The sequence below is a fragment of the Narcine bancroftii genome, chromosome 6, assembly GCF_036971445.1.
Source record: "Narcine bancroftii isolate sNarBan1 chromosome 6, sNarBan1.hap1, whole genome shotgun sequence".
NCBI lineage: Eukaryota > Metazoa > Chordata > Chondrichthyes > Torpediniformes > Narcinidae > Narcine > Narcine bancroftii.
This window is the reverse complement of record NC_091474.1, coordinates 7,975,672-8,000,011: the sequence shown is the minus strand read 5'-3', so window position 1 is coordinate 8,000,011 and position 24,340 is coordinate 7,975,672. Positions and strand designations below refer to the sequence as shown.

General features: G+C 37.5%; 1 protein-coding gene across 1 annotated transcript in view; it reads right to left on the bottom strand.

The window, feature by feature from the left end:
- Positions 1-13,313: 13,313 nt before the first annotated feature.
- The window catches only part of LOC138737274 (sterile alpha motif domain-containing protein 10-like), a 48,706-nt gene continuing 37,679 nt past the window's right edge, over positions 13,314-24,340 (bottom strand). Inside the window, exons 3-4 of the mRNA XM_069888027.1 lie at positions 20,151-20,319; positions 13,314-13,477 (exon numbers count right to left, since the gene is read on the bottom strand). Coding sequence (XP_069744128.1) covers positions 13,314-13,477; positions 20,151-20,319 — 333 coding nt within the window. The remainder of the gene's footprint in view (positions 13,478-20,150; positions 20,320-24,340) is intronic.

The following is a 24,340-nucleotide window of genomic DNA, read 5'->3' as shown; positions in this document are numbered from 1 at the left end:
ACACTCTCTGTGGGTATTGTAGATTGTAGCACCTCTCGGTTGTTTAGTTTCATCTGCTGTGTGTGTGTGTGTGTGTGTGTGTGTGTGTGTGTGTGTGTGTGTGTGTGTGTGTGTGTGTGTGTGTGTGTGTGTGTGTGTGTGTGTGTGTGTGGTGTGTGTGTGGTGTGTGTGTGGTGTGTGTGTGGTGTGTGTGTGTGTGTGTGAGAGAGAGAGAGAGTGCGTGAGACCCCTGTTGCGACAACCCCTGCATATTAATAAACTCTTTATAATTAAGGTGTGTTCAGACGTTAGCTCTCGAACCCACCACACTTGTTCTCATCATCACAGAAGACCTTGACTCGACTCTTTCTCTTGCCAGAATATGTCTGGGATTGTCTGATCTCAGAAGCTGAGTAGGCACAGGATTGGTCAGTACTTGGAGGGGAGACCACCTAGGAATATCAGTGCTGTAGGTTTCTGTGAGGGGCACTGGACAAAGTGACAAATCTGTCTGCCTTATGGTAGATAAAAGTTAAAGAATTTCACGTATGTTACATTCTACATGTCGTATTACATGACAATAATGGATCCTTTACCTTTCATCCAGTCACTTCTCACCTATCTCAATGACACTTGAAATGCCTTCTCCGACTTGCAAATTAAACAATTTCTAATTTGATGGTCTTACAGAGTCTTTTTTGCATCAATGGCTGATTCCTCTGCATCTCTATCATACTGCGGGATCCATTGAGAAATAAATAATGTGCAAAGTAAATGTCCTTAATGAGAAATTTACCATTTCTTCCTTAAAGAGATGCCCAATCTCTACCACTATCCTTCTGGTTCAACATTATCCATATATTAAGTCACTTCTCCTTTAACCTCATGCTGTTTTCCAAATTCAAAGTATAAAGAAAATTGGAACTTGTTTAGGTTTATGTGGGTCTCTTTATGGGATCTCAATCCTTTACAGGTCCCATCCCTCACCTTTTAGTTTTTGTCTCACACATACCGCACAAATAAAAAAAATTATTCGGCTTTGCACCAAGTTTCCACGCTGCTCTCTGAAAATTCTCCCATGTTTCCCAGTTCTAATGAAAAGATTGAACGGAAACCATATAACCATATAACCATTTACAGCACGGAAACAGGCTATGTCGGCCCTTCAAGTCCGTACCGGTTCACTTGAACAACTCCACTAGCTCCTCCGCAAACTCCTGAGGAAGTAGAGGCTTTCTTTCATGTCTCACATCACAGGTAATGATCAAAGAACAGATCTATGCAGAAACTGCTTGGGAGGACTAATAAAAGAAAATATTAAAAAATTAAAACAATTATATTAATCAGTCATTTGGATCTCCCCTAGAATATGAACATTGATCCCACTTGTAGCGAGTCCTGAAAATGATCCAAAAACATAATCAAGGACAATTCTCATTATGGATCAAACACAAAAAAAAAAGAAAATTAAACCAATAATTATTAGAGTGGGCACTGAAAAGGTATTTGATTCAGTTAATTTGAATTTTCTGTTCAGAGTTTTACATAGATTTGGCTTACGTGATACAATTTTTAAAACTATACAGGTACTATATGATAATCCTACTGCTAGGATTAAAATTAATGGATATTTATCAAATAGTTTTATACTAGAAAGGGGTATGAGACAGAGTAGAGCTCGTCGAAAGAATCAAAGACTTGTTGATCCAAACCAAGGCTTTTATTAGCAAAAGACCAGAGCTCTTCACAGGTGGCCGACCAGTCCGGAATGATCCGACCTGGCTAGGGACACAACCCTTTAAGGCCCAGACAGTAGGCGTGGCTTAGCTCTCAGCCAATCGCTGTGAGCACAGTCTAGATACAGTAACTATATACACTATGTACATTGGTGATAGATCTGTAGTATCACAGTCACCACTACTCATTGCTTAATATTTGAAACCAATACATCAGGCAGAATGAGGATATCAGGAGAAATCCTATTAAAGGGAGAGAGCATAAATTGGCCTGTCAAGTAGATGACATTTTGATACATTTCGGGCAACCAACATAACTCTTTACCTAAACTGATGCAATTCTCTGAACGATGTGGTCAATTATCAGGATACAAGATTAATATAGATAAAACTCTAATTACTCTCATATAAACTATAACCCACCAAGAGAAATTGAATGTAGATATCTGTGGGCATTGGAAACAGTGTCTGTAAGTATTTGGTTGTCATTATGCCAAAAGATTTGGCAAAATTATTGGAATGCAATTATTTACCTATAGATAAAAAAAATTAAGAAAGATATTATAAGATGGAACACAATTCTTTTTTTTTTAAATCTCAGTTCAAGGATTGAATCCATGAATATATTGCCCAGACCCTACCAATTGAGATTAACCAATATCGATTCAATGTATGAGATAAAATGTTATCAAGATATATAGCAAGGTAAAAGGCCTAGATTCCATCTCAAAACATTGCAATTAGCCAAGGAAAAGACAGGATGGGGCCTAGCTTCTCTTAAAGATTATTATTTTGCAACACATTTGAGAGCTGTGATATGCATTACCTTTTTTTTTTAAACTCTGTCCTGATTTCCAACAATCATTGGTTTCCCACTTAAAGGAAGTCTCTGTATCAGAGAAATATGCATCCAGGTGCCAACTTCGTACTTTTTCTGAGTTTTTTTTAAAATTTGTTCATTCCATTGTGCCTCACAAATTTACCATTCTTTTTTTGACATTGAAATTATTAGAAATGAGCAACTTGAAAAACTGACACATTCATGTCTGGTGTTAATAAATGTGTGAGGATCCCAGAGAAGAATATTCATCAAGCCCGGCTACAAAGCTATCAGCTTGTCATGCAGCTCAATATCATTTTTCCGATAATTCAAAGTGCTCTGCAGGAGTTATTGCTTCAGTGCATTAGTTATAGCTATAAATTATATGATAATTTCCAACAATTCTCACTGAAGCAGGAATGTGGCATTTTCAGTGAACTTACTGAATCAAAATGTCATGTCATTTAAACAGCATGATATTTTTCTGTTCCTAAATTATTTCTCATATCTGCATTAATACGGATAGTAACGTTGATTTACACTGGGGCACCCCTTGATGTGTTCCAATTTTGGTGACCCCTCTGAAGACTTGCTTTTAAATTCAGCTTTCGGAGGTCATGGAATGATTTATGTAAAACGTGCGACACTAATGCTTTGTTATTATTACCTGGGAGGACAGCAGAGCTGAACTCTGACTGCAGAATTGGATACCCTTAACAGGACCTGGTGAATGCTCATTCCACTGATTTTAATAGTTCAATTAAACTGATTTATTTTACGCTCATTCATAGTAATTTATGTTGCTAATTGCAAGCAGAATGGTGGTCAGTCCCACATGAGATAATTGGCCATTTTCTTTTAAATTTTTCCAATTAAGTAGGTAGCAAGTTAATGAGGAAATGAGTCTTTTAAAGGGTGAAATGATTTTAGGTCACATTTTCCTCAACTCTATAATATAGATCAGAAGCAAGATAGCATAGGTAGTGAAGATTTTGCGCAAGGGAAGAAAATGAGCTGCATCACGGCCTGGGAGGGCACTAATACCTCTGAGCTCTGCAAAAGTCAGTGCAGCTCGGTACATCACAGGCAAAACTTTCTGAGAAAATCTATACGGAACACTGCTGTCAGAGAGCAGCAGTCATCATCCACACCACCCAGGACATGCTCTGTTCTCACTACTTGTAGAGCTCGTCGAAAGAACCAAGGACTTGTTGATCCAAACCAAGGCTTTTATTAGCAAAAGACAGGAGCTCTTCACAGGTGGCCGACCAGTCTGGAATGATCCGACCTGGCTAGGGACACAACCCTTTAAGGCCCAGACAGTAGGCGTGGCTTAGCTCTCAGCCAATCACTGTAAGCACAGTCTAGATACTGTAACTATATACATTGGTGATAGGTCTGTACTATCACACTGCTGTCATCAGTAAAGTGGTCTAGGTGCCACAAGACTCGTACCACCAGGTTCAGGAACAGTTGTTACCCCTCCACCATCAGACTCCTAAATAACAGACTTATTTAAGGACACTTACTTTGTACGTTATTAATTACTGAATTTTTTTCTGTCAATTTGCTTACATTTATTTCTTTGTTTATGTTTTTCTCTTTCGCATATGTATCTTTCCTCTTGTTCAGTTTACAGTTTCCAACAAATAGAAATACTACCTAGCCCACAGGCAAAAAAATCTCAAGATTGTATGTGATGGACAATCTATTTGAACTTTGAGATACTCCGTGTTGTTAAACTTGATGTTGGTGTGGCCCATACCCCAATCCTGCATTGTGACAGTCACCATAGCTTACTTCCAATACATCAGTCACTCTGCTGGCCATCTGTGTATGAGACTATGTCAAGCTGTACTTAGTGTCAGTGTACAAATATCAAGTATCACCATTTTCTGAAGATCTCCCTGTTCTGCCCATTGCTAAGGATGGTCCTCACTGCTTTGCAACATTAAGCTTAGTTAGATCTTGCTGCACCATTCATCCATGGAAAAATAATCCTTTGATCAGCAGTCAACTAGGTAGCGGTCTGCATGGAATGGCCTTGAGTCTCTGTAGAAGGATTATTTTGGATGATTCCTTGAGCAGACTGCCAAAGTCATTGAACAGAATGCCTTATCTCCACAACTTCCAAACAAGCATCAGGTCTTTGCATGGATTGTGATGAGAATTTCCTTTTATGCCAGATCTTCACAAATTGCCACAGTCTCAATCCTATGGTACAATGTTCTCCAGATATTTGTGGTGCAGTCATTTATAACCTTGTTGACTGTGCATTTACTAAGGTGTGGAAGGGAATGCAGTGGTCTTCATGAAGATTCATCCCACAGAGCTGCATAACAAAGGAATTTGCTGCTGAGTGGTCGCCGATGATGCATGCTTGGACAAACATTGACTATTACTTCAACATGATCAGTTTGATCAAAGATGCAATTTGTTCTGTTTAGTCCTTTCTATGTGACTGGTTCAATGAACTATTCACAAGTGAATGCTGCAGCCGGGCACATTCACTGCAGATGGGCACCATCATGTGCTGAGAACTCTGAAGCTTAGATCACAGAGATTTTATGGAGGAAAAACCAAGGTGATGGGTCCTGTCATCATCAAGATGGTGGGGCCTATGTAATAATCTCCCAAAAAAGTTAAAGGTTTTGGGAATGAAATACACTTTAACATACTGTAAATAGGATATACTCTGCACAGATCCCATATGGTTTATCTGTATGCTTTATCAAAAAAATTCACTTTTGGTTTAAAAATTTCCCGCTCTTCATCCCTCAAATGGAACATAATATAAAAAGACACAGATGTGAGGGGGCTTCATCCACTTTAACATCAACAATATGCCTAGCAGAAATGGCTTGTTAAATCACATTTAACACGATGGGAGCTGTTTGAAGGATCCGGGGTCGAGCGAGGAGAAAGCAAGCATCTATTAAGGAATCTGGCGAGATACAAATACCTCTAGCAACAAAGTACTAGCTTGAACCAAGATTTCTAATAGTCAATTGTTAGCATTTAATCCAGACCTGTTTCAAGATATTACTTCTCTTCAGTTCTGGCATTCTATTCAATATATACCTTCAATTCAAAGGAGCACATATCTAAACAAATATGTGAGAGTTAAAATAAATTCTGTTCATATAACTTTCATCCCAGCAACTCATGGTCCTTTTCAGCATGAAAAAGTAGACTATTAAGTCCATCGAATCTTTAACGTCTCACAGAGAAATTCCATTCACATTGCTAGTTATTTCTCCACGCCCTGTTCAAATCTCTTCAGATTCTACCACTCCACTCCACACCAACTAAACCAGCAGCACCTTGGAAGGTGGGAAGAAACCAGACAATCTGGGATGAAACCCATGCCTTCATAAGGAAAATTTGTACATTCCATAGAGAAGCACTGAGGATTGAACCAGGCCATTGGCAGCAGAAGTAAAAATCTGCACCTCTGAGCTGTCTACTGACAGGCAGGATGTTTTTTTTATGAGGAGTAGAGCACTAATTGGCTCTTCTATCTGGGGAAGAATGCCTGTGGGGTAGAATACTCCAATGGAAAGGGATATCAAAGTTGCCTGCTCCACAAGTTTGTCGTTCAGTGTACAGTGAACAACATTTAACAGTTATAGCTTGACAGTTAATGCTGATTAAAAACTGTTGAAGACCATGCTGACCTTGGAACTAATATATATGCAATATTTATACTGCAACTCAGCTGCAGGTTACAGATGGAAAATCTCTGCAACTGGTCCTTTGCCAGTTTTGAGTAAGCTGAGACAGTTGTCCTTGAAGAATGACAGTTAGGTATGCCAAGACTGTTAGATATAGTCTGCTGCTTTATGGTTTGCCTCAGAAATGAAATACTTCACAGCACACCTAAAATGAAATTGGACTCTAATTTTATTGTATAAAAATAAGTTTAGTCAGCATGGTTAATGTAGTGGTTAGCACAATGTATTACTGCGCCACCAACTTGGGTGCGAACCCGGCGCTGTCTATAAGGAGTTTGTACATTCTCCCTGTGTCTGCATAGGATTCCTCCAGGTACTCTGGTTTCCCTCCACACTTCAAAAACATTCAGGGTTTGCAGGTAAATTGGTGTATTTAGATGGCACGGGCTCGTGGGCTGGAAGGGCTTGTTACTGTGCTGTATGTCAAAATTTAATCTACTATAATAATTTTTTAAAATTTAAATATAGAATAGCCATTTATTAAGAAATGTTCTGTATGTGATGCAATCAATATTTGCTTTAAATTTGGGCTTTGAATCAAACGTAAGCATGAAGTGAGTAAAACAGTCCAGAACATAACATCTTTGGGAATAAGAGAGGCTCCCTCAATTACAATTTAAAAAAAAGCCTGGGAACAGGACCTACAGCTTTTAATTCCTGAAGAAACTTGGAATGTAATTTTCAAATTGGTTAATACCTCTTCTTTATGTGCACACTTCTCTCTCCTACAACTTAAAGTAGTCCATAGGGTTTCAATGTCCAACGTCAAACTATCCCTTTTATGTGGATGTATCAACTTGTTGTGATAAGTGCAACAATGGAGACGCTTCATTTGGACATGCCAGATTCTTGAGAAATATTGGATCAAAATGTTTCAAACTTTCTCTGCACTTTTTAAAGTTAATTTTAAACCTAATCCCTTAACTGCTTTATTTGGTATTGTTGGAGAGAGTAACATAACATTAACAACATCTGAGCTGCACCTATTTCATTTCTCTTAAGGCGAGGTGGGTGGTGTTGCTCAGATGGAAGGATGTTACCCCACCTGACCATGCTCAATGGCTGCGTGATGTCATGTTTAAACTTAGAGGAGATTAGGTGCTTAATTTTCAAACACTGTCGGGACCCTTTTTGAATTACTTTTATCATCTTTGATTTCTTATGAAGGTAGAAATGTTGACTAATCATTCTGATAACAACTTTTGTTTTTGGCCAAACAGCTTCTTTCTTGGTAATGGGTTTAGATTTTCCTTTTTAGAATAAAATAATATAATATCAATATAATCTGTTTGATTAAAATGTGGAGTACCTTAGATGAAATGGTAAAACTTGAGTGTAATGTATCTTTTTGAATTTTTACATATATTCATCTGTACTCTGTATTTTTGGATGTGAAATTTCAATGTTAATAAAAAATAGTGAAAAGAAAAAAAAACCATGTATGCACTGGACCAGAATTGCAGTTTGCTGAATAACTCACATAAGGTCTGCTGTACAAACTCGATATCCTGGCCCCATAGCAAAATTAATGGTGATATGCCAGTTTCTGAACAAACAAAAATCCTGGAACACAGACGCTAAATATTTTTATATATCAAACTTACACAATCCTACCTCTTTGAACATCTCAATCTGATTAGAATAGTGAGTTGAAAAGCCAAACAGATCTGACAATTTTTAGATCCAGTCATAAACCCTGTTTTAGAAAAATGGTGGTGCTGTAACAGCAACGCTGCCACTGGTGCTGACCCGTGGGGAGCGAGAAGCCGAGATATAGCCATCAACTGCCATCAGCTCTGCAAAGGCTTTGAACGGCCCTGTTAAAGGAAACTAAATGTAAAAAAAGAAGTGTTAACAAACTGTGCAATGTGGAAAAAAATAAATATTCAATAATAAATGATGTGCAAAGTAAGAGCCCTTAAATGAATCTCTGATTGAGTTTGTGGTTGAGGAGTCTGATGGTGGAGGGGTAGCAAATGTTTCTGAATCTGGTGGTGTGAGTCTTGTGGCACCTAGACCTCTTTCCAGATGGCAGCAGCAAGAAGAGAGCATATCCTGGATGATGGCTGCTGTTCTCCGACAGCAGCAGCATTCCTTGTAGATTTTCTTGATGGTGGGGAGAGTTTTCACTTAGGCTGTATCCTCTATCTTTTGCAGGGCTTTCCACTCAGATGTATTGGTGCCCCCATACCAGGCTGTGACGCATCTGGTCAGCACACTTTCGACTACACATCATAGAAGTTTGCCAAGGTTTCCAAAGTCCTATTGAACCTCGGGGCACTAATAAGTTTCAAATTACTGTAATCATGGAAGACGTTCAAGGCTCGATGTTGTTCCAAAATATAGTGAGCTTACATTCAAAAGTATGGGCTCCATAATTCTTCATATCCTTGTCCAATTAAATATATATTGATTTCAGATATTAAAATTAGTAATTGAGCTTGCATTTTGGATTTGCAAGAGTTTCAACATTCTTTGCAGAAAAAAAGAATTTGGTTATCATTTCTGCTTCTGGTTTTAAGTTTATAATCCCTTGTTGTGGACCAATAGATCATTTAAAATTTTAATTTCCTGAATCCTATCACCTTTTAGCTCACTACAATTAAAGGAATGCGAACCCATTTTGTGTCGCATTTCTTCACAACTGAATTATTGGTGTGCTGGTAAAATTCTGGAGAAGCTCCACTGTACACCACACCGCCTAAGAGAAATATTTTCTTTCTAAAGTAAGATTCTCACAAAGGAACACAATATTTTAAAGGTCAAGCTCAGGCTTTCATTCATTGCAACAAAACATTTCTATCCCTGGCTCTTTAACTAATGGAATGTTAGCATTTATAATTATTCTAACATAAATAAATCATGAATTGATTATAAAGCCACATAGAAAAGATAATAAATCAATAGGAATTTAAATATAGTAAAACACAATGCTTGAGAAACTCAGCAGGTCAAGCAGTCTCCTATATTATATTCTGAGGCAAAGATACATAACCAACGTTTCAGGCTAGAGCCCTTCATCAAGGTATGGGCAAAATGTGGACAAGCACCCAAACATTGGACACCTGCCTACATTTGCTCATACCTTGATGAAAGGCTCAAGCCTGAAATGAAGGTTCTGTATCTATATCTTTGCTATACAAATTACCCTGTTTAACCCACTGAGTTTCTCCAGCATTGTGTTTTTACTTCAATCACAGTGTCTGCAGACTTTTGTGCTTTACTCCTGGAATATACAGTAAATGCTGGATTCAGTGTTTACATATTTGAGATTAACTGGAAACTAACGATGCAGAGTTGTTGATTAGACATTATTCATGATCTTGCCGTGGTCCATGAAAATTCTTTCACTGTGTGCCTAACCTGTACTCAATAAAATTATTGGAATACAGTCATAATTTACAATGCCACATTACTCGTGAAGAAATATAATACTTCCTACTTGCATTGCAAAAGTTGTAGCTTTGTTCCATAGCTTCTAATGAAGTAAGGATAAGTGCTTCTTGGAAAGCAGGAGAAAAGACAAGAATTAAATGAACTAAATAGGAAGTGAATAGCTGTCCAAAGGGCGTGGAGAGCCAGGATGTTTTGTACAGATTAATAAAACATTACCTTAATAGAGCACCTGCAAATCTTTACACTAATAAGTTTAAAATATTGTGTGCAAAATAGTTGCATCAGTATTTGATTTCATCTGAGGTCATAAACTGGGATTTTACTTTGAGTTCTTTAATTCTAGATGTATCATACTTTTGAATCTTTTGCTTTGCGACAAAAACAATTTGAAATTAAGTTGAAATACAAATCTGTAAATTTTACGCATTCAAACTGAACAAAGCCAGGATTGACATTCAAGTCTATTGTTATGGTTACATAATTTATAGGTTTGAAAGGTATGGTTGACTTTTTGACTCGACAGTTGAAAACAAGTATGAAAATTGCTAAACCAATTCTGCTTAAACAGTTTTGAGCTCTATATCTAAGGAAGGATGTGTTGGCCTTCGAGAGTTTACAAGAATGATCCCAGGGATGAAAGGATTAACATGACGAGCATTTGATGACTCTGGGCCTGTTCTCACTGGGGTTTACAAGGATGGGGGAGGGGACCACATTGAATATTGAAAGGACTGAATAGAGTGGACAAGGAGATGTTTCCAGTTGTGGAAGAGTCTCATACCAAAGGGCATAGCCTCAGAAATAACAGATGAGTAGACATTTCTTCAGTCAGAGGATGATGAATCTGTTGAATTCATTGCCACAGGTGGCCGTGGAGGTCGTTGGGTATATTTAAAGTGGAGGTTGATAGGTTCTTGATCATAAAGATGTCAAAGGTTGTGGGGAGAAGGCGGGACAGTGAGGTTGAGAGGAAAAATATGTCAGCTATAATTTGAATGGCAGAGCAGACTCTATGGACTCGATGACCTACTGTATTTCCTCTCCAACATCTTCTGGTCTTATGGGTGTATATTTGTGACGGCAATGACATGTTTTCTTTATGCATCCAAGGTTCCAAAAATAGAGGTGGATGGCATCTTTCCTCTGTCTCAACGTTTGCCTAATTTTAACTTCAGAAGAAATACTTGAGGCACCAATATTTTATGTTGTATATTTAGCAATATCTTAGCAATAGACCGCAGAGCCCACCTCACTGACAAAAGGCAAAGGAGGAAAAACCCAACACCCAACCCCAACCCACCAATTTTCCCCTGCAGCCGCTGCAATCGTGTCTGCCTGTCCCGCATCGGACTGGTCAGCCACAAACGAGCCTGCAGCTGACGTGGACTTTTACCCCCTCCATAAATCTTCGTCCGCGAAGCCAAGCCAAAGAAAAGCAACATTCTAAATAGTTTGACATTTAGCAATATTAGCCCAAAGTACCCAACTACTTCCTCCCAATGTTCAATTTTTAACATGGAACATGAAAATATAAAACAAACTCCTCCAGTAAACTGTTATAAGTTGTCAGTAACAATGTTTGGTGCTAGTATTATGCAGTGCTATACATATTAAGGATAACATTGCAAGGCATCCATTTCACATACATCAGGCTTACAATTATTAGTAAATGAATTTGAAAACTCAATTCACAGACATTTTATATTGAATGTATCTTCTGGGATATGATGGTGATAACTGGTCTAAAATTGTTTTGTCTTTTTAATAAAAGCAATGAGGAGGAAAAACTTTATAATTACTTCATGTCATATGACACATTTTCCATCCAGTTGATCATTTCGTATTACCAGATTCAAGCAATGACTCATTACTGAATGTTCCTTGTTTACAATTTTGATTATGTGTAGCTAGATCATTTATTTTCATAGAGATTCGCATTACTTTTTTTGCCATTTCTCTCCAAGTTGATGTGCACTTTTTTGAATCCTACAACATGGAAACAGACCCTTCGGCGTAACAGTGAACACCTGTCGTTCTAATCCTACCTTAATCTCATTTTGTTTTCCCCTATATCGGCCCAGTTTTCAGTACATTCAGAATTTTAATACCCAATGTATGCATTATTGGCCATATTATATTTTGCCTTAACAAGTGTCTTTGGGTTGAGAAAGACAAATGGGACATGAGTTACTTCCAATTGAAACATTCATCAAAGCTTTGTGAGCTGATGGGTGGGGTTTACTGACAAGCTTTGCCTTAAAGGAATGCTGTTGCTTGGGTTCAGCATTGAACCGAATCAGTGTAAAGGAAGCTGATTGCTGGTCCTGTAATGAACCTTGAAGGTTGTGCCCCATTCAGTGTATTGGGAGTTTGTGGATTGAACAGTAATGTTCAACAGTAATGGAAAGTTAACCATCTGTTTCAAGAAAGTATCCCAAAATGGCAAAACTCCGCCATCTCCTTATTCCATACGGTTCCCACGGAGATGCAATTTCAAAGATACACTAGACATTTGCTTTATAAACTGGAAAAGCTAATTGTATTGAAAGCTTAATATTGTTATTGCCCTCTTATAAACATAATCCATAAACTATTCACCATTGAATCACGTGAAAACCTACTGAAATGTTAATATTCCATTAATTGATGTTTAATAATACGAGGCACTATGTATTGTAAATCACCCAAACTAATCCTTGGCATAGCCTGAACAATGAATTCTTTTATTTAGATTTTAGATAGGCTACTAACTCTCAAAATTGTTGGCGAGGCAAGTTCCACAAATTTACAAACATTCAGCCGTTAAAATAGATCACAGAGCTGATGAAAGGTCATCAATGTGAAACATTAACTTTGTTAATGATGGTCCTTGATCTGTCCATTTTCAACATTTTGTTTCCAGTTCAGATGAGCAGCATCCATTACTGTTTTTCTTCCCCAAGAGTAATCTTGCATTAATTTTTGACAACAATAAATATTGCATTACAGTAGAAGGCCTGAAATCCAGATTTGGATTGGATCAGTCCGGATTTTTGGATTTTCTGTATTCTCGGGCAGTACTTTTAAAATTCAAATTTAAGGAGAATAAAGATGAGATAAATTTGATAGTATATTCTTGTGGTGCAGTGCTAAATTTTTAGGTGCCGGAGCTAACCAAAAACAGTGACAACTGAGGTGCCTGGAGTGAGCTCCAGCAGTACTGCACCCCTGTTTTGTTCATTAGCAAATGCATTATGATTCGTTTATAAAAACAGGCAGTTTTAAAGAAAAATAAAGCCATGTTAACATTTTTTTACTACAAAAAAGTGTGTAATGCTTGAAATTAATGTTTAAAAATGTACAATGCAAAAGAAAAACAGTGTGAAAATGAATTTATTTGTGATAAGATATTCGTATTAAGCATGGTTGCTTGTTGCTACTGAGTGGTGCTTACACATGCATGTACGCATTCATTCACACAAAAGCCCACTAATTTTTAAAATCTGAGAGTTTTCAAAAAGTCCTTATTCCTTGGTGGTCTGGATTTCTGTCATCCAAATTTTTGGACTTCTACTGTATTTGCACCGCATGCCCAATTCACTTGCAATGTTTTTGCGCAGGAGAGATGCTGGCTTCCAAGTTTTGCTGAGAGTCTAGAAGTAGATCTGCCTACATTATGGAGCTGAATTTACCTTGTCTAAGTAGCTGTAGGTTTCTCACTTCCTCTCGTACCTGCAGCTGAAGAACCTGTTGAAGTACCTCTTGCCTTTGACCTTCTTGCACTATTCCCATCCGCTCCAGCTTTTCGCCATTTAGCCGAAGCAGTGCCCGTCCTGTGGAGAGAATCATATTTTAAAACCAGCATTTGCAATTTTTTAAAGAATACATCCTGAAAGCTTTTCCCTTTAGTAATATTTTAGATACATTTTCCTATCATGCACTTTTTTTTAGAAATAACCTATTTGTGTGATTTCCTGTCATGTTTTGTCTACTTCAAGCAGACAAAACCACGAAGTCCAACGTGTCACTGAAAATTCATTTTTTTCATTCACACTTGGACATCTTCCCTGCTGATCTTGGTGCAGTCAGTGACGAACGTGGTAAAAGGTTTTACCAGGAGGTAGAGACTATGGAAAAGTGATATCAGGGTGACTGGAATCCATCAATGCTGGCCGACTATTGTTGGACACTGACATGAGAGGCATCAGATGCTGAGTACAAATGAAAATCAGCAGCAAAAGAGTTTTAGGTCAATTGAACTCATTCAATGTGTCGGCGTCATGTGATTAAACATGTTAAATTCAATAAAAGTTCATTTAATGTTTCTCCAGCTTCTTACATGATACAGCAAATCTGAAATTATCTTTGCGTTCATCTTGAAGTTGCCTATTATAATCCCTAATTGTTTTCAAGAAGCAAATCTTTTGTAGAAATTTGATGTCCAGTGAGATCAGTTAACTCAGTGGTTTTCAAACTTTTTCTTTCCACTCCTATACCTAAGGTGGTATGTGAGTGGGAAGGGAATATTGTTATTGAATTGTTACTGAAATATTTTGCTTGAGAAAAACTGTCATTGGCCCATTTCCTTTGGAGTAATGAAACCGTGCACATAATGAGTCAATTAAAACAGTGGTTTTCAAACCTTTTCTTTCCACCCACATCTCACCTTAAGCAATCCCTTACTGATCACAAAGCTCCTATGGCATAGCGATAACTTAAGGCAGTTGTGAGTGGAAAGAAAAAGTTTGAAAACCACTGAGTTAGCTCATCAACAAAATAGCTGCAATAAGAAAATGCGGTTTTCAAAGCTAACTGAAGTAAGTAATCATTCAATATGCATAAAATTACTGTGCATCATGCATAATAGTTCGGCTAAGAGCAAGTGATCTGCTGTTCTTTATCACTCAAACAGACTGTCCTTCAATTTACTGAAGAAGACAGGAATCAATTAAGTTCAAATGTATGGTTGTGGTTCATTGTGTCATTATTTCATATGTTGGATAACATTTCAATTTCTCATCCACTATCACAAACTACACATGAAATTCAATAATGTAATAATACTTTTAGTAACTTAAGAAGCTTTAGTGCCAAATTTCATTATGAATTAGTAACAAGGTACTGCATTCAAAAACTAGATAATCCAAAGTTACAAATTGTACCAAAGCAGCTCAATTAGTCATTGTTGAAAATATTTTGAATATTAGGTCCCTGAGGATTTTCAGTAAATGAAGTCAGACGATCAATACAAGAGAGAGGTGTAATGGTGTCTATTTCCAATCGGCTATTCTTTAACTGACCTTGCAATGCTTTGTTCAAAAATGGAAAATACATATTTGTCTCGACATTTATCAATGTCGTGGAAATATATAAACATGAAAAATACATATTGTAGAATGGAGAGAAAATGTTCAATATACTGGGTCAATAGGTCCTATTGTGTTGTGGAGAAGATTATAGACAGTCATCAGCTTTAGCTCGATCAGATGCTTCTGCAAGTGGTCTATAACAAGGCTTCTCAATCCTTTTGATTAAAAAATAGTCAGTTATCTACTTAAATATGGATGTCTTTAAAAGTCCTTGCTATTTTTGTCTAGTTTTATTGTTAGATTTATGTATATGAACTTGAAATTAAATGAAAATGTTCATACTGGAGTTGAATTAAGGTGAATTATCTGAAACCCAGATTATTTAGTACTGTTAAGAAGTTTCAAAAATATATTTTTCTCTGCGGAATTATACTAGTTAAGGTTACGGAGAGAAGGTGGGGATGGGGTACTGAACTTTAAGATCAGCGATGATCTCACTCAATGGCAGAGCAGGCTCGAAAGGTCGAATGACCTACTCCTGCTCCTATCTTCTATGTTTCTATGTTTAAACCATTGTACATGGTCTGGGCAAGGTTTTTATTTTTTAAATCCCTCTTCGATAGAGGGATTTACTTTCATTGCATATTCCCAATAAACTGCAGGTACTAGTACATAATTTGTGTAAAATAATTAAAGATACAAATACAAGATCAAGATCACTTTCTGTGAAAGGAATGATTCCGTCACTTACTCCTAAAGAGATTTCAGAACTTGATGCTGATGCAAGTTTTCCCTTCCAGGAATGAGTGCTGGCAAAGATATCCAGAGCACCTTTCCACCACTCAGTATATTTCAGTAATTAGTTATAAATGCAATTGTCACTAAAAAGCCACTTTTGCAAAGATAGGAATGGAATAGTACTGAGATTTTAACTGTACATTCACCGAGTTTGGATATTCTCGGTTGATTTTGATCTAGAAAGTAGGCATTGTCAGTTTTTGACTGTAACCAGGCCATCATCACTTGATAAATAAATAGAGCAACCGGTCCTCTAATTTTGTCAACAACAAGGTCCTGATGTGTACATATAAGAATGTGTCCCAAATCCAATGTTTTCAATTGCATGGATTAGAATCTACGAGGTAATACTCTTTGAATATTAGGTGATTTGATTTTATAAATGGAAGATTACTATTTTACTTTAGAGAGTAATTTCTTTGTTATCATCAGTAGCTTTTGATGCAAAATAATTACACCTCAATCCTTCTTTTCGGATTTTGTTTCCATTTAAAAGCCACAATCTCATTTAACATTTCACACACACTCAGTACCCTTATGTGCATGGACCGATGCAAGCTACTGAAAGTATCAAAAGTATTCCATCAGAGAACTCTTGAGACAGAAAGACTTCAAGTTCACCCCACAGTTCATATATTCAATTTACTGCATTACACTATAGGGCAGACAATAACCTTTAGTGGGGTAAATCCAGTGATGGTGGTCAGCCAGTCACATAAAGCAGCAAATGTGCAAGAGTTGAGAGTATGTTTCCAGAAAATTCATTGTTTTAGTTGCCACATCAACAACTCTTGCATCGATTTCTTGGCTGTGAGTACCTCTTTGTGAACGAAGTAACATGTTGCCTGATCACCCAGTGTGGCTCTCATCACTTTGACCATGGTACTTAAATTTCCGTCTGCCAGCTGCTCACTCAAAGGAAGAGTTCACATCAACAATAGAAAACACTGCACTGCAAGTGTCAGTTGACTTGTGGAACAACATTAAAAACCAGCTTGATATTTTCACTCTGTTAAACAATTGACATTCAATATCTTCTGCAAAAGTATTCAATTTTACATGACAGCATAATTGGTTAAGGTAATTCTGCAAATATTCTTGCTAGTTGTATCACCAACATTGCACACAGGTATCCATTACTGAAGTCATTATTAAGACTTCACCTCTTGAAATTCCTGATTTAATTTTGGTCGTGAGAGGGGTGAGCTGATATGATGCTTTAACGAATCTTCATTTGACATAATTGCACTTCGGTAATTTTTGCTGAGATATTCTTGTAATTTTGTTCTCTTGGGAAAATAAATCTTTTAAACTATGTGTTTTTTCTTAAAGTAACAAATAATTTCCTTTGCATTATTGCTTAGAAACATGACACATGCATTGGAGCCTTTGTCTTGCCTGCTGGGTCTGTGCGTTAGTAATCCCATCGTTATATATGCTGCATCATGGGTTTTTTTTTGGTGGAGATCAAACCATTGTATTTTCCAGCTTCACTTGGTTTTCATTACATTGGTCATCATAATTTTTTACTAGTTCCAATAACATTGGACAATGAACACTTTTGGTTGTATTTTATGGATATATCCTATTTTTTTGTGATTTCCTGTCATATTTTAACTCTACTTCAAGCACACAAAACCATGATATGCAACATGTCATTAAAAATTAATTTTCTGCAGTCACACTTGGACTTCATCCCTGCTGGTTTCTGTCCGATCAGTGACAATCATGGTGAAAGTTTTCACCAGGACATTGTGACCATGGACAAGCGGTATCAGGGCAACTGAAATCCATCAATCCTGGCTGACTACTGTTGGACACTGACATGATAGGCATCAGATGCTGAGTACAAATGAAAATCCGCAGCAAAACATTTTTCAGTTGATCTAATGCAACGTGTCAGCGTCATTATGCAATTAAACATGCTAAATTCAATAAAAGTTCATTAATTCTTTCTCTAACTTCCTACATGATTCAGCAAATCTGAAATTATCTTTGAGTTCGGCTTGAAGTTGTCTATCATAATCCCCAATTTTTTTCAGGAAACAAACCTTTTGGGGAAAAAAATTGTTGTCTAGTGTAATGATTCAATTTGTCTGTCTTGACCAAATGCAAGGACAAATTACTTGGTTACCCTTACAGGCCCCTCCACACTGCCACACTTCTACCCTTCCCCTCTTCTATCTTCACTCTCAGTCCTGATGCATGGATTTGACCCAAAATATCAAGAATTCTCCCCCCAACCACAGACGCTGCTCAATCCACTGAGTTTCTCCAGCAGTTTTTTTGTTCGTGGCTTGACACAAATTAAAATGTATATTTACCTTCCTAGTTTGTATTCCTGTTAATTTAAGTTGTAACCTATCATAAATGGTGTGAAACACCTCTCTGCTCAAAAATCCATAAGATCTGTTCTGTTATTTTCTTTTGTTGAAAAAATAAATTAAATTACACAGACCAACAAAGACGTTAATGCAGGTTAACGTTATCCTAAGGACCAGTTGTTGAGAGAAGTGGTCTAAGAAACCTACCTATGTGGAAATTGACTCCTATTATCCTCTCCTTGCATGGTACAGCAAAACCAAGAGCAATAACAAATGTTCTAGGTTTTCTCATCTCACGTGAGTTACGATGGGCTTTTAACTGCACACTCTGCTGTTTTTGGTTTTGGGTCATTTCTGATCTCAGCCTCATGGCGACGCAATGGAGTTGCCGTACTGAACAAAAGGTGCAGGGGTTGAGAAGGGTCAGCATGGAAAAAGAAAAGAATGATGATGGTTTTCATCACTGATCCAGTGGAGATTTAAGATTTTAATCTACTGTATCACCCACTGATCTGGTTTAAAATATGTGCAAGGAAGAGGGATCTTTTAGAACCTCTGAAAATGTTTGAACACTGATTCAGAATTTATTGAGGTGGTTAGTAAGTGTACAAATGTTGCCCAGACTCTCAAAGTTATGGCATGAAAACTCAAATATGCTCATGAATTGAACATGTACAAAGCACTCTCTGGAGGAGAAAATAGTTAAAACCAGTATGCAGTATAATTTAAATCATAGAGATTTATACAGACTATTATTAGATTTGTGTTGCTGAGCCTCTAATTTCACATAAAAAGAACTTGTTATACATAAGAGGATAATAATTGAATGTGAAATGATCACCAAATAAACAGGGAGATTAATTTTTGAGAAGTTCTTATCTCTCGGGAGAGAAGCAAACAAACATATATAACCTTCTGTCCTTAAAAACATAACACATTTGCTCTTAGAATTATTTTTCACAAGAAGCTTTGGAAATGATTTGATGTTTTATAATTCATGAAAATCATATATAGATGCGGCATCAAACAGCAAATTGTCACCCTTGAATTTACAACCTACTCTATTCAAGTCCTCAGCCGATGAGCTTGAAGTGACAAACATCGAGGCAGATCTTGTGCTGCTTTCAGGTTCCCATTTCTTCCACCATGTTCCCAGCCGCAGTCTGCCATGGGGAGCCTGATTCCCAGCACACCAACATGCCCAACACCAAACAGTGAAGGGGCTCTCTCAGTTGAATTTGCTGGTTTTGCTCACAAAATAGCTCCAACATCTGGTGAGATCATGAAATTTGACTCATCGGTTGTAAATGATGTTGCTTACGTCAAATATTAGTCAGTGTCTTTGACGTTCAAAGTACTCAGATCTTCAAGTATTTTAATAAGTATTAACTATTTAAGAGATTAAAACAGTAAATAAAATGCAGAAATTGATCCAAAAGTAAAGATGCATGGGACCTACAGTGAATTTGGATTCAGCATTAGTTTGCCGTTGAAGACAGGTGGGAGGTGTTATTCAGGCTGGAAGTCTGTGACCAGTGGTGTCCACGGGGATCAGTGCTGGGACCCCTGTTCTTTGTTTCAAGTATATAAATAACTTGGATGAAAAAGTAGATTGGTGGTTTAGTAAGTTTTCAGGTGACTCAAAGATCGGTAAAGTTGTGGATAGTTTGGTTCATTGAACAGCAGGATACAGAGCGGTTACAAATATGAGCAGAGCAGTGGAGTTTAATGTGACCAAGTATGAGGTGGTGCACTTAGGGAGATCAAATATAAGTGTTAATGGCAGGATCCTTAACAGCATCGATGTACCAAGGGATGTGGGGAATCCAAGTCGATTGCTCTCTTAAAGTGACCAAAGAGGCAATTGGGGTACTGTGTGCAATTCTGGTCACCCCATTATAGTTTTCACCATAAAATATTTTTACAAATACACATGTATTAAACAAAATCAAATTTAATTTGAAGTCAGAAAGTAAAGGTTCTACATAACACTATATATAGAATGTAACATACACAAAATGTGCTCAAAAGGATGGATGATGGTCCATCATTTATAATCAGTTTCTGGATGGTACCTGTTATTGCATGGTGAGAGAAAGCCTCCACATAGGTCAGATAATTGTGTGGACAGTGTTTCTTTAACCATTTACAAACATCCTGCTGGGTCCACAATACAACAGGTTTGGTGTGTCTTGTGAATGTCGGACTTGTATGAAAACTATAATATCCATCACTAGATCCAATCTGCAAAATAAGAGGAAATACACTGTTATTTAGCATAAATGACTTGTGGATTTTATTTTTGTAGAAATTGAGTAAACTTTGCATGACTTGGCTCCAGAAGATGTTTAATTCATGGGTATGTGATGTTGCATTCCAGGTTGGATGGTCAGCATCAATGTGCCAGATTTGCAATACTCCACATTTTCACATGATTAAAAATGAAAGTTATCACAAATGATGGTGTCTTTCTCACCCTTGCAATTTCCAGTCACAACCAACCTGCTTGTATGGACTACAAATGTTAACAACAAAATCTCACTTCAAAAGTGGCTACAAATTCCTTAAAAAAAAATGGTGTTGGGGTCCGCAGAAATAGCAGAGTAGTTGAACAGATATTTTACATCAGTTATTGTGGTAAAAGGTTCTTTTAAAAAAAAATCCTCAACGATGCTGTAAAAAAACCATCACCATAATTAGAGAATTAGAATTAATCAAATTAATGGGACTGAAGTTTGGGAAGTCCCATAGAGTTGATGGTTTGCACACTAGATCCTAAAGGTTGTAGCTACACAGATAGTGGAATCACTGGTTGTTATCTTCCAAATGTTCTTAAATCCTGGAGGCACCAAAGGATTGAAACATGTGAAAGCCTTGTATTTAAAAATAAATGGGAGACAAAAAGCAGTTATCAATAGACTGGCTGTAATACTGGGAAAAAAGGTGGAAGAAATAATTCAGGATGTAGGAGCAGAGCACATAAAAAGTCATAATCTGATTAAGCGGAGTCAGCATGACATCATGAGGGGAAAATTATGTCTAAGAAATTCATTAGAGCACTTAGAAAATGATCCAGGTTGTCAGGGAGGTAAAGAAGGTGCTCAGCATGCTTACCTTCATTGGGCAAGCTATTAAGTCTAAACGTTTGGATAAGTCATTGGTGAGACTGCACTGGGAGTACAATGTGCAGTTCTAGTCAATGCTCTAGCCTTCTCGCTTCACTCCGTCCTGGCCCATCTGGAGAATGAAGCCTCGTACGCCGGGCTGCCGTTCATTGACTTCGTCTTGGCGTTTAATGCGACCATTCCACAGAGGCTGGAGGAGAAGCTGTCCTTGTCGGGACTTAACACCCCTCTCTGTAATTAGACCCTGGGCTTCATAACAGAAAGACCACAGACTGTCCGGGTCGGTAGCAGTATAGCGAGCTCAGTCACACTGAGCATTGCTCACAGTCTGTTTTCCAGCGTAGGTGATTAAAGAACTGGAGGGCACGGGGGTTTAAGGTGATTTAGATGAAGGAAGCAAATGTACCACTGCCAAAGTTGCATGTGATACAAATGTAGAGGAGAGAAGCAAAACAGCTTACAATATATCCTGGTCTTTTACAGACACTAAAAGACTGGCTGAGTTCCTTCAGCATTTTGGTATGAGTTTACAGAGAGTTACCAATAGGTGGGTTAACAGTTGGCAAATGGGGAATAATGAGGGAAAGTATGAAGTTGTTAAATTTGGAAGAAAGAGTGGTAAAACTGATTAGGAAGGAGACTGCAGAAAACTATAGCACAAAAGGATCTGAAACACCAAACCTCTCTAATAATTCCAAAAATCCAGGAAGCCTCTTTTATTTTAAGGAGATTGGAGCATAAAAGTAGAGTATTATTTTGGTAACTATAAAAGTCACATGGGCATTCTGGCTACTAGTAATAATTCTGGTCCCCTTATTTAAGGAGACATGTATCATTTTTGGATGCAATTCATAGGAGGTTCTAGAATGAATCGAAGCATGACGGAATTCTTCAATGGAGAAAGGTTGATCAGGAAGGGTCTGAACTCACTGGAGTTTAGAAGAAAGAAGGGCAATTGTACTGCAACACTTAAAATTCTTAGGTGAATTAACCAAATATTTGTCCCTTGGGAGAGTATTTAACATGAGGGTATAATTTAAAAATATCAGGGTACCCACGTACAGTTGAGATCAGGAAGAATTTCTTCTGTCAAAGATTTTGGAATTTTTTGTCCCAAAATGTTGTGGAGACTAGATCCGTGATACATTTAGAGCTGAGATAGATGGCTCTTTGCTCTCTTAGGAAATCAAGGGTTACTGGGGTTAAAATAGACAAAGAAAGTTGGATCAGTCATTTATATTAAAAGATAGAACATCTGAACGGTCTGCTCCTGTTCCCTTTTCTCATGGTTTTATGGTTCATAACTGCTCTTTACTCAATGTGGCAGTGAGACCAATGAGAAAACCATGGGGAATGGTATATCCAATAAGAAAGCATGGCAGCAAATCAAAAAAATGAATTAAAAATTCATTAGATTAACTGCAGCTAGCAAAGCGGAGCTGACTGGTAATCTTTTTGGCTACTGAAGTACCAACTATTTATGGCCACCTCAATGAAGATGACAACATCCAATCTCCAATCTCCTATTATAATTAATTAAGACTGGAAGTGCAACATTGCACTCGATGTGAATTTTAATATGTTAACACAATGCATTCCCTCAATTACTCAGGTCTCCCTCCCCTCTATTGATGGGATCTATTGTCTGACGAGGGCTCGCATATTGTTAAGGACCCCTACCACCCCGCACATAGCATCTTCTAGCGACTCCCATCGGGAAAGAGATAAGGAAGTATCAGGGCCAGAACCCTCAGGCTGAGAAGCAACTTCTTCCCACAGGCAGTGAGACTGCTGAATGATGGATGAACTGCTCATACAATCCCTCTGGGAATCTACTATTATTTAAGAATATTTATTTTAATACATGTATTGCATTAAAAAATCGGCTGTAAATATGTACAAGGAGCCTTTACCGAAGGAGAACAGAGGAGGCAGCAACTTCAATTCGGAGGGTCAGAGATGGTGATGGATAGAGAGACAAGATTGCCCACGCCGAACAGCAAGGGATCTGAACGATTATGTGTGTTCGAATGATTTTTACACTGAGGACTGAAGAATGCCATTTCACCTATTTGTTTGATTATAATAAACTTGAACTTGAATCTTGTTCACAGTGAGAGGTCAGAATTTGCACCAATTTTACTTTGGCAATCTACGATTCAAAAGATTCAAGCTATCAGTTTACCATGACATATAATAAGAACATATGATTTAAAATATGGTAGGAACTAATTAATGATCAATGATGCAAAATTAATTATTAATAGGAATCTACTGATAGAGGAACTGATTAAAGTGCAGTTTAGGGGCAGGGGAAACCTGCTAAGTGAAGCAACACTTCCTATTCCTCAAGAACTCTCATTATTGTAAAACCAGGATCCTCAGAAGTAACAGCTTCCAATCTTTTCATCTCATTCTACTTTATGACAGAGCCAAATTTATGTTAATTTTTCTGTCAGACTTTCTGATTTTGTCTTGGCTAGTTGATTTTCATGCAATGCCCATTCTTTGTTTTGTGATTCCAGGGCTTCATTGGAAAACCTGCGCATTGTCAGAAATTGTTTAATCTCTAAAAATCACATATCCATCTGCAATAAAGCACAAAGAAATGTCTTTGAAGAAAGATATTTACATAATGCTATGCATCTCCCATGAACAACTCAAAAGCATTGACTTGTGCAATTAACATATATTGATCAGCAAATCAAGTTGCTATTTTAAACCCAGTAAGAACTCTAAAACACAATGATGAAATTATGTCGATGGAGGGAAAATTTATTCAGGATAGGGAAAGCTTTAAATGATGCGGACACCATAACAACCTGAATCAGATAACGGTACCCTAGTCTAACAACTCCAGCAACACAGTTCCCTTTCGGTATTACAAAACATACTTGCTTGTAGTATGGACTTGAATAAGGTGGTAATCAGTCCATCACATGAGGCAATGTAAAATTAGTAAGTAGAGTTTGACACATATCTCAAGCAGGTTTCAAATGGTACAGGCTAGGGTGAATATAAATCAAGGGTAGAGACAAAAAGTGCACAAGGCTAGCACCAAACATTGTATTTATCTAGAGAGTTCTCTTCCTTCCCACAAGCTTTGAAACTGCAAGTTCAAATATAACACAGGTAAATTG